At 40.4% G+C, this 18,341-nt stretch overlaps 1 protein-coding gene across 1 annotated transcript; it reads left to right on the top strand.

Annotated features, from left to right (window-relative positions):
• The first annotated feature begins 14,808 nt into the window (after window positions 1–14,808).
• Window positions 14,809–17,976, top strand: LOC147890008 (2,3-bisphosphoglycerate-dependent phosphoglycerate mutase 1-like). The gene is made up of 9 exons (XM_087390462.1): window positions 14,809–15,193; window positions 15,396–15,643; window positions 16,069–16,292; window positions 16,385–16,503; window positions 16,604–16,760; window positions 16,857–16,958; window positions 17,111–17,230; window positions 17,344–17,403; window positions 17,516–17,976. The coding sequence occupies exons 2-8, from the start codon at window positions 15,397–15,399 to the stop codon at window positions 17,386–17,388; spliced, it is 1,014 nt and encodes a 337-aa protein (XP_087246588.1). The 5' UTR covers window positions 14,809–15,193; window position 15,396; the 3' UTR covers window positions 17,389–17,403; window positions 17,516–17,976.
• The last annotated feature ends 365 nt before the right edge of the window (window positions 17,977–18,341 follow it).

The raw sequence follows: 18,341 nt of genomic DNA on the forward strand, positions 1-18,341 counted from the left end.
CCAGCCAATCGATGGCTCTTCAATGACTAGCCAATCGATGGCTCTTCAATAGTGCACCTTTGATGCACCTCAACAGCGAAGCATCCTTGAAGGCGACAAAGCTCTCCAGCGTCCCCTCCATGACCTCTATGCAATGAGACCTCCCACGGCTCCACATCGTAGCGTGTCTCTTCTCCAATCAGCAGGCCACATCGACGACATCGCAGCTCATTCTTCTCCCAAGGTTAGACCTTAGGAAGAAAATGACACGTGGAATGAATTAAACCAACCCTTAAGAGATAGGGTGGTTGAGCTAACTCTAGCATGGTAACACATGGCAATCCAGTCAGCAGACACCTGGCAGATAGAATTTAACTTGGGTTAAGTAAATTTCACCCTTGGTTAGGTCTGGTCTGCAAAGCCACATCATCAGTGCCTTGTAGGCACACTTGCCTCCTGCTAGGCATAGTTGTCTCCTCACAGGCATAGTTTGAATTCTGCATGTGAATCTGTATGCCTCATCATCATCAAAGGCATCTTCTTCATAGAATATTCGACAAGCCATAACTTCCAATCCAAGAGGAATTTGGACACGCTCTAAAAAGGAAAAGTCATCATCTTGTTGAGCTCTACACGTTGTCAAGTCAGAATCATTATATGCAATTAGACACTGCCAATATTGAAAGAAATCAATTGGTAAGACCTTTGCAACAAATGACAAATCAAAGGGTGGATGCACACATCATTGTCATAAGCATGCCAAAAGCTCAAGTGCATGAGATGATCATAGCTCGAAACATGGCATCCACACATAAAGCATCAAGGCACATGGTAGAACAAAGCATCAAGCATCAAGCTACGTCAAGAAAAGAAGACAACGTGATTGACAACATGTATTAAGAAGCAAAAACCTTGCCACCTTTAGCCCATATGTTTGTAATCAAACCTGCCCACCTTAGAGTAGCCATCTAAGCACCCAAGGGAGGATTTGATCTTGTAACTCACATTTGACCACCTTGCAGTAGCCAAAGGATCATGGCACCAAGGGGAGGTGTTGAGAGTTGTGGTGCCATGAGCACATAATTAAAGGCTAAGGTATGGTATAGGAAAGAATCAAAGTAGCCACCCTAGGACGTGGACTACATGATGTGAAGATGTGGATTGAGGATATCCACAAGGAGAGATGTGGATGAGAGGATCCCACATGTGTTGACTATTCAAAGGGCATTATCTATATAAGAGGCCTATCATGTATTGTTGATGTAGACAAGCAAGATCTCAAGTATCTATATGAATACAAGTCTCGATCTTGTAGCCTAACTGAACTTGAGTCGATGCTTGGTAGGTCTAGCTCTCCATCATGAGTCTTTCTTACTATGAGCCTCCTTAGATCTTTATTCTTTCACTTACCATTTTTGTTCTTCCCATTTTTTTCCTTGGAGGTGGGGCTTTTGGGAGGGACACTCTAGCCTTTGACCCGAGAAATTATTCTCTTATTTTGAACTATGGCTTGAGGTTTATCTGGCACCACAGTACTCTTTTCCTACTTTTAAACCAAAGGAAGAGTCCTCTGAGTCATCTAACTCAGAGTCACTCATATACTTGCATCCTACTGGTTGACATCATCTTCAAATTCCTTTGACCATCTAGCCTTGACCTCATTCTCCTCCATTTTGGCTTCCTAAATCCATTGCTCAGTTTCATGCTCTATCAAGGCTTCATAAAAGCATTGTTAGTAGCCAGAGGAAAAAAGACTCTGTCCTCCCCTAAGTGTACCTTAGTGTTCTTCACTCCTGACTCTTTAACTGGTGCATTGTTGATTCTTTTATTTGCAACCCCTTCCTGTGTTTGAGGTTTTTGTTTGTTATTAACAACCCACTTGGGTTTGGAGGATTGGTTAGCATGTTGCTGAGGATGTTCCTATGGGGTCTTGGATTTATTTCTTTTCAAGGGACAATTTTTAACTATATGGTTAGATAACCCACAAAGGAAACAAGAATTAGGTAAACTCTTGTACACTAATGGTTGCTCCATGAATACACTTCCATTTCTATTGACAATCACTAAGGTGTCAGGAAGTTCCCCAACCACGTCTATCTTGACACATACTTGAGGATGGCCTCTAGGGTTGACAAATTGCTCTTTTTCTACATCAATAACTTGCCTAGACTCCTACATAGATTTGGAGCTTGGTTGACAAGAGAAAATGGAAGATTAGGGAGTATTTTCAGACAGAGTATCCTCTTGTTGATGTGTGTGTGGACCTGCTAATGATCTGGATAGCTGGGATTTGTTGATTTGGAGCCTCCATCTATTCCATCCTTGGGATCTCCTTCACTGACACCGGTTCTGCCAACTGCATTGTCCCCTGTTCTATGCACATTACTTGTGCTTGAGTCAGACTCTAAAGGTCTTCCCTCCTTGTGGAGATTGGCATGGTGATGGTTGGATTTTGTCTATTGTTGGACCCTTCCTTAGTCTCTACTGTAGCACTATGAAAGTCTCCACCTGTGGCTCCCTGTGAAGCTGCAAGAGAGACCTTTTGCACCTCTGTGGGGCCTCCTTTTCTGGTGTCGTTGTTTGGGAGCACTAAGAGAACTATGCATGAAAGGGGGGGTGAAAATCCCTCTTCTAAAATCCTACACCACCCCACATAAGAGGGTCTTGCTACCTTCTGGGAAGATCCACTGCCAGTATTTGGTGTCTTGGAGAGGGTGATTTGATTGCCTCGCAGCTCATCTTCTTGAAAGGTAGCATTGTGGGTGTTGATAAGAGGTGAAAATTGGATGGAATTGACCCATGTGTCATCTACCTTGAAGCTTGGCTTCCATGCTGCATCCATCTCATGATGAGCAAACAACGAACCCATAGAGAATCCATGCATGAAAGAGAGAGGTGTCACCTCAGGTGTTAGTTCAAAGATAGTACAGTGAGCAATACCTTGCTACCAAGTCAAAAACCAAAATTCAAGTAAATTTTAGCTACTCTAATGACGTCATTCACACATTGTTGAGGGCAAGAAACACCTTACTTTTACCAACGTGCTCCTTCACAAGATATTTTTTCTGCATATTACGAATTCAAAAGCTACCATGTTGCTCAACCAAAAAGGGCATACATCACTTGGGTGAACTTTGCTTTCAATGGTGGATGACAATTTCAAGGGAAAGTGAAGTAGTGGAGGCTGCCTTTGACTGTGTGCGGTGCCACACATAGCTAAGCCTTATTCCACACAACAACTTGTTGACAATTTATTTGAATAAAATATGAATGACTAGTTGAGGGAAAACCCCTTTGATTGTTTGTTTCATTGTACATAGCTTTGGAGTTGTGTTCCATTTGCAATTGAACTACAACCTTGGCCATCTGGGCATTCTACTAATGATCGCAATGCTAGCCTCGTGCAAATGATCATTGTTTTGAAACTTTAATCTCTATGCTGACCTCATACAAATGATTTAATATGGCTCGCTATCCCATCATCTTTGATCCCACTAATGGTTTTATCTAGCTATTCACATTGTGAGGCATGAATTGGCTTGACAAGAGTGCTTTCTTGAATCCCATGTCTTCAATCCTTTGGACACAATTACAACCATAGGCACTCTTGCAATTTAGTTTTCCACCAAATTAGAGACATTCCATCAATGATGCTAACATCAAAGGATCATTCATAAAAAGTGTCTACAAGTTGAGCACATGCAATAGGAATCCTATGAATCCTCCCCATGTTTGCCTACTCCCAAGAATCTAATGTTGTGTTGAAAAGCATCTAACTAGCAAAGGAAAAATGTAGAGATGCACTTGCAGGGATTGGAAAGGTGAGGATGATATTAAAGGATGGATCCATAGTTTTAATGTTGTTTGGAGGGTGGACAAGGCTATAAGGAAAAGATGAGAAGGTGCAACAGTTAATCGAATAGTCCTTACAAAGGAGAGGTGGCTGGTAGGTTGGCTATTGGAGGCAAAATGTGTGGCCTCCTAGCTAGTGGAGCTTATGAATCGTAGCATGATACTAGTTAGCTGTGAGAACTAGCATAGCTAGCAATGAAGACTAAAAATGCATTACTTCTAAGCTTGCCATCTGACCATAAAGGAAGAATGCATAACAATTAGGGTTAAAAGGTGCTAATTTTGTGGAGATGGAAATGGAACTAAGTTAATCGCTGATATGAGCAACCCACTCCTACCATGCGTTGGGTGTATGAGAATGTACATCACATAAATGTGTGTCCCTCCATATCACATGAAGGCTAAGGTTGAATAACTTATCACATTGGCAACATGTCATGCTATTTAAGAGGCTATGAGGTGCCCCGAGAGCACTACCCTTAAGGGGATGTTTCTCATGCATGGTCGCAAAGAATAGAATCACTTTAACACTTGAATGTTCATACCCTCAAAACTTTTTCTCACACCACTCTTGCACTCTACAAAGAAGTAGTCTTGTTGATGCTTACTCTTATAAATAGGCTTCTGAGTTTCTAACTTACAAGAGATTGTGCATCTCATAAGTGCCATCCCCATTTACTTATGGTAGTAGCATGTGTGCTTTCTTGAGGATTCAAATTTTGGACGAAGCCATGATTATTGACCCTCATCCGTATGTCATTCCTTTCACAGTACTTTGGTTCACATCAAACTCCAAGCAGATTAATATTGCAAAAGTCTTTTCAAGAGGGCATACTTTTGTCTCCATAAACAAGTAGTCTTAGGCTATGTGCCTTCACGATTATCCTAAATTATATTAGCCTTGAAGAGGATCCTTGCTAGAATGTTGTCATTGGATTCACCACCATCAATCATCAAGCATCCTTAAAGGTCATTGGTCTCTTATGGAACGAGGATGCAATTCTACAAGAGCTGGGATATATATGCATATTGATTAAGTTCCAACAGAAATCACCACAATGTAGCCATGCTTGGGCTTTTGTACCACACCAAACCCAATTAGTCAAGGAAGCATAATGATAGTTTCTCAATAAATATGACCAGGAATGTGGTTGCTAGACCTAAAAAATCATTAGTTGGGGATGGCACAAATTGTCCATTCAATGAAGTAGCAAGGGTGGAAACTTTTGTACTAATAGTGGTCATCTCCGTGTGGTCTTTGCGAGTCAATGAGGGCAGTCACTAACCAGAATCCCCACAATCTAGCATAGTTACACTTGCTCTTACTAAAAAGGCAAGGAAACTTGATGGTATATTGATGGTGGCATGGTTCAGGCATCTCCACCTTAACCATGGTCCGAGTGTCTAATACTAAAAGAATTGGGCACCAACACCCCAGGGGAGAACATGCTCACCAAGTAATAGAGTGTATGCGACAACCAACATAGCTTAGGTTGATGTCATATATATTTTCTAGATACACCTTTGGATTGACAATTTACATAGTTTTGGGATGTTTTTTATCTTTGATACTAAATGCTATGTGGATGTATTTTTTGATTCTATTTATAAAAAACCTTCTAGTCCTCAAAATTATTGTGTTTATGGATTAAAGAAATTGATGGCAAGGTACGAAAGTGCATAGACTTTGTTTGAACATTGCATGCAACCACACTAAAGACAGGGCCCTTGTAACTATCAAAACTTTCTAGTTCTCAAAATTATTGTGGTATGGGCCAAATAAATTGATGGTACTTATGTAAGAGCATGGACTTTGTTTGAAAATTACATTGTAGCAACATTCAATAGAGGGCCATTGTAACTTTGTATGAAGATTTCATTACAATACTACATGGATTATAAGTTTGATGTTGCAATTGCTACCACTAATTATGTTTGACTCTAAAAAAGATAAAAAACACTGGCAAACTTGCTACAAAAAAAATCAACCAAAAACCACTCTGCATGACCTTCTTGAACTCTCACTATTGTTCCTCTTAGATGTGATGCTTGATTTCTCATCCCTCGGTTCATCTTGTTTCTTTCTCTTCTCACCTTAGTTGCATTGGTTTTCACGGATCACTACCCTCTTTTCCCCATTTTCCCTCTCCATCTAAATCTAATAAGCTCTTTCTTGGCTTAATATGGTCTAGACATAGGCTCATGAGCTCAAATTTTTGAGTTTTTGCTATTGATCCAAGTGTAAGATGGGTTCCTCTTAATGAATGCATGAGCCGTATAGATATTCAAAACATATATGAAGTTGCATGTGGCTCTTGTTTTGTACATAGATCTTTCTCCAAGGTTGCTAGCACTTCTTCCATTGCATCCTCCTCCACCGCATAATAGACTATCACGTATGTTCAAGGAGTATTTTAGAAATCCCTTGTCTATGGAATTTGAGTAAATGAAATGGCCCCTTTTTCTATACAAGCAACTTGTGTTTAACATTCCAATAAAAAAACCCCTTATGTAGTCATATTTTTATAAATTTACATCCAAAAGTGAATTTAATATTACCTTCTGTTGAACTCATGTGATAGTCACATATTTTTTAGTGAACCCCCCGAGTCCTCCTTTATGGGTGACTTTCATTATGTAAATGCACTTCTAGTAGTGCCATCAGCTAAGACTCTATTACTTGCATGTGAGACCTTTGTGAGGTCCATGCTCTCGTCTCACTTTAAATGCATGATTGGGGTCAATTCATGTTTTCCATCAAGGTTGCCCTCTACTAGTCCTTCATATGTGCTTTTACACTAAAGTCTACAATGTAAATACCTTCCATACTCTCTTGGTCACTTGTGTGTTCAATGTCATATGAATATTTCACACCTTCACATCAACCAAAGGGGATATTTTAGTAAGATTAAATGTGTCATGGTTGAAGGGATTTTTGTGAAACTTGATACATTGTTCTTATCCACACTACTAGTAATGATTTTATAGTGCTTGAGATGCCACACTCACTAGTTTAGTCATGTCCCCTTGGCCCCCAAATGTACTACCTCTTATATTTCCCTCTCACACCAAAAAACTTTAGTAAAGTTAGAAAGATACATATATATTCTGGTTGTAACTTGTGGGATGTGTGAATTGGTAATTCTACTATGTAATGCCAGCATCCATTGCATGCAAACCTGGCTCCACTTGGGCATGGAAACCTTTATTATCACAGATGAGAATATTTCTTTGGATTGAGAAAGGTGAAAGGGAAATTCTAAATAAAATATTCAAATCAATCCATGAAAGCTCATCTATCATCTATGCCTTCCTTGGCATACTCATGACTACATCTTGATTTGTTCTTAAGAATGCCAAGTTGATGTCAAATTAGCTGAAGTTGTTAAGGAAAGCCATCGGATGAAGACATCTATGACTTTTCGTAAGTGAGAACATGAAACGAACATGAACAAGATCTATTGGATACTTTTCTCTTATAAAATGGCAAGGCCCCTCCATTGGATTTCTTTAGGCATAAATAGTGGATTGTTGGCATTTTATTTACTACTCATATTATATAAATTAACTATTCTCACATGACTTAAAAGAATTTCAATCTTTGAAGGAATTATTTTGAACCATGTTGCTTTGCATGCATCATTTCTTGCCTGGGGCGCCAACTCCCTTTGGTAAGAATACCTATGAAAATTTTGAGTATGAGATAAATTTAACAATATGCCATGAGTAAAAGTTAGTCAAATTAGCATGATTGTTTTGACACTAAAAGAGCTTCAAATATGTCTTTACACCTTGAAATTCGGGTAAAATATGAAAAAGTCATATGATTTTGAAAGGAGTTGGGTTTTAATATTTTAGTGTATTTTTTGTTTTAACCCCCCCATCCAAAAGACGCCCTCCCCCTGCGACTCACATATTATGAAAAATATGTATAGATCTTAAAATCTTTCATATTTTTTTACATATAAACCTTATGCTTTGTGGTAGGGAGGACTCGAGATTTTGCCATATTTTTCCCTTGCTATATTTAAAACTTTTGTAGGAATCCGTGCATATTATATATGGAACTTGTCCCCCCATACCCTAGAGTTTGAACGAGGGTAGTAACATAGTACATATTGAGTTGGCGCCCTAGGATTTCTTGGTCCTTTGTATTATGTTTTTTTTCATGAGGACTATTTTAGTCGATTGTTCCTTGCTTTGCCATGACTAGGATAGCAGACTAAGATTAGGTGAAAATCTAATTGTGCATCTTGTCTTTCACATGACCACAATAATATATTCAAAATCTAGATGTAATTAGACCACAATCCCATGTACCTTTGAGATATTTTAAAACTGATATGCATATGCATCAAGATGATTCTTTTTGGGATCTTGCATGAATTGAATGAGGAATAAATGAAGCTACAATGAGCTATATGCACCCAATAGGATCTATTTTAGGATATCTATCTTTCGTAAGTCAACAATTTTTTTGCTGGAGTTGGCATTGGCTTATGTTCATGCATCTACAACTATTTCAAGACTTTCTAATGTAATTCATTATTTAAATTGATGTTTAAATATTATGCATTTTCATTTTTCCATATTTTTATACTAAGAAAATAGTGGAGATATCCTATGTCTTTCATGTCAACAAACTAAAAAGGTCCTCAAAGTTAAGGTTTGTGTTAAACTTCTAAAATGAATTCACCATTTGAGCCTAAAATAAAGTTGTCAACATACAAGAACTATGTCCTCTGCAATAATCGCATCTTCTTGTGGCTCTCTCTGATCATTTTGTTGATAGGTTAAGTCCCTCCCACAGCTAGATTGAAATTGCTCCTTTATTCCGAATTCTTAGATAAATGTGTTGCATTGTTCTACTCCCAATTATCTCGTTGTATTGGTTTTTTGGCTCTAGTAATGGAAGCTAGCCCACTGTGCCACTGTGTAATGATTGTACTCCCAGTTATAAATATGCCTTATCAATTGTAAACAAAGACATTATGTTTCATCCATACACAAAAAGAAGATTTGGCTTTAGACTCTTTTCTTTTGCAATATATAATTGCATCGATAAAATTATCTTTACAAATGCACCAAAAATTCCTCCTTTTTTGAAAGAGGACATTGACATCCAGACAAAAGACAATTCTTCAATAGCTAGATCCTTGTTTCCAAGCTCCCAATGGTTGTAAATATCTCTTGGCTACATGTCCAATCGTGTATGATCTATTAGAGCCAAGTTCTATTTTTCTAAGTATAGCTTCCATGTCACTCATACATTGTAGAGGTCTCCTTTCTCTCGATATTTTGATTTGCACTTCTATCAATTGTACTGATGAACCAAGTTTACGTTGCCTTTGTTGCTCTGCTATGGCTAGTTGAGTGCTCTTTGTATGGCTTCTTGTGTCCAGTACTATGGGATCTTCAAATATTTGGCATGCTCCTTGGTGTACCTCTTTTTAGCATTGTTTTTTAATGTTTGGAATGTTCTGTGTAGATGAGTGTCTAGAGTCTACTTTTGAGGATCTCTCTCTACTTTTTCTATCTGGATGCATCCTCATGACACACTCAAAGCATTTATAAAATGGATGACTTGGTATCATAGGTTGTTGCCCATATCTTGTATTGATTTGATGACTAACCAAGCATCATTAAATTGTTTCAATTTTAACGGCTAGGGTAAAATCTTGGTGCTGAGCTCATCACATCTCCAATTGCACCTACGAATGGATCCAAAAACAAGCGATTTATTAGATCATCGAGGCAACATTTGTATGGATTATTGTTTGTATTTAATAAATTTCTAGAGACATACTTTTGCATTATATTCATCCATGTATCCAAAATGTCATCCTCACATGGGACCATGTAAATGTCCCACTTCTACAATCCCTTTTGCATCATGCACTTTGTAATCTCCACAAAATCATCCCTTTCGCATCGTGCACTCTGCAGTCTCCACAAAACCATCCCATGCTGTGATAGTTTGGTCATTCCTTTTAACACCCACTTTTGGCTTCTTTGGTTGATCAAAGGCCATCCATTGACTTCTAGCTTGCCTATATTGCTCAATGAAGGGCTCTTTCTACATGACCTTTGTAACCATGAAATTAGCATCCTTGGATATGAGCATTCTATCTTTATTGGGATAATTAAGTAGAATTCTAGCTTTTTTTTTCTTGACCAATACTGCTATGGCTTTTGTTTTCTCATTAGGAATACGAGTGTGCTCCCAAAACAATTTGAACCAAGCTTAGAGCCTGGAAGATGTGTCTTTTTGTCAAAGGGCATAAAATTCATCATCACTAAATTAAGCTATGGGTGCTTCAAGTAGGCCTTAAGGAGACCCATAACATGTGATTCTTTGTACTCCTCTGTACACCCTGTGTTTTTTTCTTGGTTCTTTTTTCAAAAGAAAGATGGTTGAATTATATTACTTCTAGCATATACAACTTGTTCAACTAAAAAGGACGAACAATTGAGACACGAAGAAAAGCAAATCATACATCGGTTAAAGATTGAGAGTCTATGAACTTGGCTTTGAAGTCTTTGATCAAAGCCTTGCCATCCCAAAAGATAGCCCATTTTCGTTTTTTTGGGCTTCCTTTACCTTTGCAAGCTCCGAGGTCTTAGTCTTAAGATGAGATTTTGTGAGTTGCTCTACCATCCACACTCTTAATCCTTTTAACTTATTCGATTGTCTAACACGTTCTCTCAACTTTTGACTCGAAGGTAAGGATTGCATGCGCTCCTTCTTTTTCAATATTAAACTCTAAGTCTTCCCATTCAACTCTTGGGGTAAAGCTTTGCCGATTTTCTCATGAGTCTCTTCATAAGAGTCTACTGCTATGTACTAGTTGTCTAGTAAACCTCCGATACTGAGCATTATTGAATTGCACAGTCTATCAACTTGCTCTTTAACTTCCTTCTATAGTCGAGTAGAGATCTGTGTATCTAAGGATATCTTTACTTCTCCTTTGATCTTCCCTTGGATCTCTCCCTTGAGCTTCTCATGCATCTCTTCCATTTGACTGAAGACAACTTCATCATTTAGAGCTACAATGGGACTTGCCTTTTCTAGTTTGCTCTCAGCCACTTTTACTCTCTCTTCAAGCTGCTAGAACTTGTGCTTTAGCTCATTGTTCTCCTTTTTGAGAAGGAGAACTTTATGTTGTATAAGAAGAATGACCTCATTTTGCCTAGTGTTAGGCAAAGGTGAAGCTACTGTTGCAGTATATGAAGGCTGCTTCTCTTGTTTCCTATCCCCCATTAAAGAAAAAATTGTCTGCTAGTACCCCTTCTGCTTGTGACTTTCACCACGGCCAAACAACAGTGATTTTGACTTTGTTCTACAAGACAAAAATATATTTTATCTTCCAAATAAACTTGCCTTTTACTTTGAAGTGATTTGAGAAAACCTCAAAAAGTTATGATCAATTCTTTGACTGTGTGGAAACCAGTCTGGAGGAGTAGAAAGCTTGACCTAGAGCAGAATGGCAACTAGAGGGGAGCCTCCTAGAGATCAATTTGTAAAGAACTCCAAGGTAAGATCTAACACCCTAGAATGGTCCATGGAGTTCAATCCATCCAGGAGTGGGGAGAAAGCGATGGAGGGGAGAGGAGAGGAGAGGAGGTTGAGATCCCCCTTCGTGGTTCTTTTTTGATGCTCCATCCTCACTTTCTCTCCCCATTATTACTCCCCTTTTTCTCATGTCCACACCATCATCTCTAACAGTAACCTTAAGATCATGGGAAGATGCAAACATTTCCTTCACATTGCCAAATCTGTTTATGATTTTTAGGATCTCTTCAATCCTTACATCCTGAAGGCTATCGAAGCCCAGCAAACCCCACTCAAGTCCTTCATTGATTTATCATTTCTATGCTTGCTCGCATGCATGTACCAACTTTGTATCCTTAGAAAGGAAGACTATATTGCATGTATTTTGGATTATTTCAAATTTCAACAACTCTAAGGCAAGGAGGTGGACGACTTCGTTGTGCCTCTACCACATTCCAAACTATCCCCATATCCTCATATGTTGTATCCTTTGAGGAGACATGGAAGTGAACGTCTCCTTTGTACACCATCAAGTTATCATATGTTTTGATAAACCGACAAATGGGCTTAATTTTTTTGTCGCCAAGAATCAACCAAGTCCATTTCCTTAGTTAAGGCAATTTGGGGTGGTCTGTAATTTGTCTTCTTCAGTAATGAATCCATAGTGTTGAGGTGTGTAGCAAATTTTAGAAAGACAATTCCTTGCTCTTTCTACTCATGTAGAGTGTGTGGCTTCAATCTTTTGTATGCCCAAAAATGTGTGTTGGCTAATATTTCCTCTTTGTTCTCTCTCTCTCTCTCTCTCTCTCTATTTGTGCAAACTAAAAAAAAAAGAGCCAACCTACATGAGGTCTGGCTCCAACTGGCCGAATTGGAAGCGGACGGTGCAGCTCCAAAGGTGGATAGAAAGATGTAGTAGGCTGAAGTATTGTATGGAAGGTGGCTCATAGCAGAGTTGGTGGATGAGAATTGGGCACAACAATTCCAAGGGCCGATGGAGCAGTGCAGTTCTCTCTCTCTCTCTCTCTCTCTCTCTCTCTCTCTCTCTCTCCATAGATAAAGCACATGTTATATCTTGCCTTATGCCATGGTTCTATAATTGGGCATCAAGAACAACATTTTCTAATCATTGTGTGTGTGTGTGTGTACCAAACACTTTGGTCTCGTCTTCAATAGCTCTCCTTTTGCATTGAATCTTGGTCCTTCCTTCACCATCATTGGAATCTTGTGTCTAGCCAGCTCTTGAGCTTCTCCTCTCTCCATTTGCAAGTGAAGGTGCTTTCGAGACCCTAAGGAACCTCCACAGCTATGATTACACCCTCTCTTCAAGAATGGAATTGCAAAGAAGCCTCCTTTGAACTCATTGGAGAAAGCTTGAGTAAGAGGGCCTTAACGTTGAAGTTGAGTCTCCTCTTGTTCGATGCGTGCTTCCTTTTGGCTTACTTCCTCTCACAAGAAGTATAAGGGTAAAGCCTGAGGGAGGCTTTTCCTCAAAAGGAAAATGGCGCGAGCCAATTTCGCGCCATTTTCCTTTTGAGGAAAAGCTAACCTTTAGCTTTACCATACGTTGAGGGCCCGTGGGAGATTGAAGATTACAATGGATGAAAGATCTTCTACTAGACAGCTCAGATTCTGACGCATCTTCGAGGCTTGATGGCAACAGAGAGACGGGAAAACTGATGCGGGCACCTTGCACGCGCAGATCTAAGTTTTGAAAAGGAAGAAGTCGTGATCTGACGGTCAGGATCTCCTTCTGGCCGATTGCGGAATGTGAATAGGTCCTCTCAGTCGAAGGTAGCCTTAGAATATTGTCTAGTAGAATAGCGTAATTGTCATTCACAAGTTTGTTTTTTGGGGAAGTTGGAGGTGATGGGGGGTCCCATCACTGGCAGCCTCCATTCTCTCAAATTGCAAATGGCTTGGGGGAAAGGGATTCTTCCCTTGCTTTATAAGTGGTGTCTATTTGCTTACAATTATAGACATTGACTTGTGTACATAAATAAGTATTAAACTAGATATTTTCCTATAGTTAGAAGCTAACTAGCCCTTTCTTTTAGTGTGTTTTCTTGGTTATGAAATGGACAACTAGGTTGAATGTGAGCTTAAGAGATGACACCTATGCTCATGTTATTGTCCATTACATTTATGAGATCATGTGCTATGGTCTAGTCATGTTTTTGTTGGACTTTAGTGCCTTTAGATCAATAACTTGGTAATAAAAGTACTCCTAGATACTTTTGGGGTTGTGGGTACTAGCTATAGAAAAGATAAAGTAAAGCTTATGGTTTATGTGCACCATGAAAGGGCTAGATTAGATTAATAATTGATTATGTATGCATTATTCTTATCTTTACCCATAGTTCATTATGTATCCACAATTTAGTATGGATAAATTTTTTAAAAATTAATTAGTTCTTCCCCTTGAAAAACTAATACGACCCCCAAAAAGAGTAAGCAATGTACAATTGAGAAACTGCAATGGCTTGATTGCCTCGAAGGCCACTCCCTCCTTGTTTTCATCTCTAACTGACCCAAATTTGTGATGTTAATGTGAGTGTTTATATGTCAGTCTAGAGATATTTGTGATGGTAATGTGAGTGTTTCTAGAGGCGAATGAGGAAGTGAGGTGAAGTGGGAAAATGTAGTAAATGTGAATGATGTGCCTCCGTTGGCAGATTTGGAGGATATAAGAGCAAGTTTCCGTGTTGGCAAATATGCCAACATATGCCAACGCTTGCTCATGCTTGCTCTGTTCCCATGAGGAGCAGCATGATTCTTGATGCCAGAACTTGGCATTTTTGTGCCAAGCCGGAGAGTAAAAAATTTGCTCTCCACCCTAGCATTACGGGGCCAAGGCTAACTGCAGCTCTCCCCTTCGCTGTTCCAATGCAAATCAATGCCCGACATGCTGCCCTGCTTCCATCAAATGCTATTGCAGCAGCCTCGCGGGAACACGTTCCAATGGTTTGAGTGCATTTGCCGGACGCCTAGCATTTTTGCTAGCCTAGACCAAAGCGGGAATGGGCTCTAAACCCCGAGGGTGGGGAGCGTGCAAGGGTGGGGGGGGAGCATCTCGTGAGAGGGGGAACATACTTGAAAAATAGATAGGGCCCATGCAAAGTGGGGTCTTGGGGTGGGAAAATCTAAAGAGGGGTGAAAGGGTGTGGAAAGCATGGGAAACTGGCAACGGAGAACACGCACAAAATTGGCAACTGAACTGGGAAACTGGCAGGGGTTTTAACCATGGATAAATATGGCGATGGCATCTAAGAAGTCTGTCTGTTTGCAGCACAAGAGAATACCTTTGACATTGTCTCTGCCGGCTCGCTCTCTTTGACCCTTCCGCCCCCTTCCCATCGATCCTACCACCCCTCCTGTTGCTTTCTGCACTCTCTCTCTCTTTTGGTAGCTTTAAAGTATACCTCACTTCTCTCGTGGGAGCTACACAATCGCACTTTCCCGCCTACCACCTCCCTCGCAATTCAGCCGTGGTAAGAGCTACTACGACCTCGCAACCATCGTCGAGAGCATACAACCATCGTCGGCGCGAGAGCATACAGCAAAGCCCACAGAAGAGAGAGAGAGAGAGAGAGAGTTTTCTTCATCACTACAACAGAGAGAGAGACAGAGAGAGAGAGAGTTCTCTTTGTCAGCGCGGGGCAAAGCGAAAGAGTTTCTGTTTCCTTCATAACTTCACACAGCCCATAGAAGACACTAGTAAAGCTCCAACAGTCGCCTCGTCCCAACAACATATTGTCGCAACTTTCCTCGCTTCTTCCCACTTATCCCCAATTCCTGCCCAGCATCCAGGTCAGTTGCTACATCCCCTCAAATGCAAATCGATTGTGTCTGTTTCTCAAATTTCCGCCCACAAGTAGGAGATCGGCGTGGAGCGCAAAACGGAGAGCACTCCTTTGTTCCTGCCTTTGTCTCACCTTTTTTCATGGCCAGCGTTTCGCTCTATGATGATCTTTCGAAGATCGGCCGTTTAATCATCCATTTCTCATTGCAGGATGGCAGTTGTGGCTTCTTCATCGACGATCAGCCTGTTTTCTCACAATATCACTGCAGAATCAGATTTGAAGTCTCTTGGAAGCCAATTCGCATTTCCCCCCAATGTGCAGCTGAGAAAGCAAGCGTTCAATTTTGATATCTTGTCTAAACCATCGCCCCGCGGCAGACCAAGAGTTCTTCAAGCTGTCTCATCTTTGCATGCATCGCCTGTCCTTGATGGTGCGACGAAGCCTTCAAAATCCACTTGTAAGTGGTGACTGTCGTTAGATTAACGATGCATGTTCATATATGGAGTTCCGAAAGATCATATTGTTTTGATCTGGTTCTGCAAGCGCTCCCAAAATATGTGCAACGATTTGTTTGGCACTCCGCGCTATGACTTCCGTTTGGAGATTGACAGACTTTGCTGTTTTAGCTTTTAGTTTTGAGCTGTCAGCATTGGACGATAACGATGACAGACTGAATCCACGTGCTCGCGTTACACTCTATCTATATATCCCATCTTCCGCAAAAACGGGCCATTCAGATGCGTCTCAGTCAATGTGATCGCAGTCTGTAGTCTGTGAGCGTCTGTTGTGTCTTCTGTTACGCTGGACAATATGATACCCTTAATGATTCTTGCACTTTATTAAGGCTTATTCTTATGCCTCTTCTTCCTTGAAAACGTACAGCTGAAGCTGCTCTGATATTGATCCGACATGGCGAGTCCCTTTGGAACCAGAAAAACCTGTTTACAGGTTGTGTAGACGTTCCACTCTCACAAACAGGGGTAGAAGAAGCCGTTGAAGCTGGTAGACGCATCAGCAACATTCCAGTTGATCTCATCTACACATCTGCCTTGATTAGAGCGCAAATGACTGCCATGCTGGCTATGACCCAACATAGGAAGAAGAAGGTAAGAATCATGTATTTCTGTTGTCTTCATGCTGTTCTTGCAGGACCACGGGATGCAGGTTCAGAAATCGAGTCATGTAAATTTTGGTGCAGGTACCTGTGGTTATACACAATGAAGATGAGAGAGCCGTTGCATGGAGTAAAATTTTTAGTGCCACCACAACAGAGGAAGTCATCCCGGTAGTAACTGCATGGCAGCTCAATGAACGCATGTGAGTTTCGGGTTGACGACATTGACTTGTTCCTTCATCAAAGTTGCAAAAGTAAAACATGTAAAGTTTCTACCGGTTTCTGATTGGCTTTGCCTATTAGGTATGGGGAATTGCAAGGGTTGAATAAGAAGGAAACCGCAGACAAATATGGCAAACAGAAGGTTCATGAATGGCGCCGCAGCTACGACATTCCTCCCCCTAATGGAGAGAGTCTTGCAATGTGCGCAGAACGTGCTGTTGCTTACTTTATAGAGCAGGTAAGATTGATAGTCCTCTCTGAGCTCAACACAGTGTCTGAAAGCCTGCAAGTTTCACATGTACTTACTTCCACGCTAACCGAACTTTTTCAACAGATTGAACCACAACTTGCTGCCGGAAAGAATATATTGATAGCTGCTCATGGGAATTCATTGCGATCAATCATCATGTATCTGGACAAGCTCACATCTCAAGAGGTGAGGTAGTATTTAGTTTTTTTGGCCCTATGCCTGGATCCCTTGCAAAACCTGTATATACAAAATATGGTCATATATTTTCTGAGCTACCAAGCTTATTGACAATGGCAATCATTCACGACTTATAAAATGGTTGTGATATGGGGTGCCAGGTCATAGACTTAGAGCTATCCACTGGAATTCCCATGCTTTATATTGCGAAGGAGGGAAAGATCCTGAGACGAGGCAGCCCCACATGTCCTCAAACGACGAGTGTCTATGCTTTTACACCTGTGAGTATTATGATTTTAGCCGTTTGTGTTTAACATTTCAATAGTCTTTTGTTGCTTAAAGAAAGTATTTGTACCTGTTTGAATTGATATGGCTTGCACTCGGACTTTTCAAGGATCTTGCACACTATCGTCAGCAGCTAGACAGTATGGTATTGTGAGCTGTTCTTTATCAGGTGGGTAGGGATTGCATCTCAGCTGGAAATCTGCTTCATTGAAGTTGTTCTAAAGATGGTTTACCTGTTCTAGAGGCCATGAGATTCGCTTACTCTATATTGTTGTTTTCAGTTGTATGTGCAGTATTACCCAATGGTAGCAGCACGGTTTCCCTTCGAGATTACATACCTACTGCTCGTGTGCATACTTAATGTGAGGATCAAAATTGTCCCTCTGTTACTGCTCTATGTTGACCTGATTGAGAGGGTAGAGGGTAAAATGCACTACCCAACACAGCAGCATAAATGCCTTGCAAATAGCAGTGGGCAGATTAAATGAGACTGTTGAGTTTTCGTGCTTAGATTCGGTTGATGCTCTTATGTAAATGGAAATTTCGACCCCGAGTTTCCAGGATACATTCACAGGCCAGGTGCTTAAACCTTCTCTACTTGCAGTAAGTTCAATGAGGTCAATTAAGCTATGGCATCAGCTGCATATTGCTGTTGCTGGAGTTTGTCCTTTCGTGGGAAATAGTTAAATTGAGACTTTGTATTGTAATATCTAAAGCGAGTTCTGATCACAAAGCAGTGATTCATACTGTTGTTGCAAGAATTATTGAGCGTAATTGTGTTTTGTGACACTTTTTCGAGTGATTCAAGCTTTTTTGTTTTGCTTATCTATGTGCAAGCTGTCCTGGAATTTACCAAGAAAAAGTTCAAGATTGCACTTCATGGGTTTTATACAGGGTGCAGGGAGATTGGTTTAGGAAGCAGAAGCTCATTTGATGATGGCTCTACGTGGAGGGCCAAATGTCACTCCCTGAGAAGCAAAACTATGGGTGGTCGAAATTTTTAGAGCCTTCAAGCTGATGGTCATCAGTTTCTTCTTTTGCCGCCGTAAGAAATGCATGTCAAGTTAAATTCAGAAGCACTAGCCACTCATGTCAAAGGGGTAATTG

This window comes from Dipteris shenzhenensis, chromosome 19 (genome assembly GCF_047967505.1).
Source record: "Dipteris shenzhenensis isolate YYH24624 ecotype China chromosome 19, Dip_SZ_1.0, whole genome shotgun sequence".
Classification (NCBI taxonomy): Eukaryota; Viridiplantae; Streptophyta; class Polypodiopsida; order Gleicheniales; family Dipteridaceae; genus Dipteris; species Dipteris shenzhenensis.

Bases quoted from the DNA above. Each gene is read 5' to 3' on its own strand.
- LOC147890008 (XM_087390462.1), top strand. From the start codon at position 15,397: ATGGCAGTTGTGGCTTCTTCATCGACGATCAGCCTGTTTTCTCACAAT. The intron at 16,504-16,603 runs GTGAGTTTCGGG...TTTGCCTATTAG, and splicing joins TGGCAGCTCAATGAACGCAT to GTATGGGGAATTGCAAGGGT. The intron at 16,959-17,110 runs GTGAGGTAGTAT...ATGGGGTGCCAG, and splicing joins ACAAGCTCACATCTCAAGAG to GTCATAGACTTAGAGCTATC.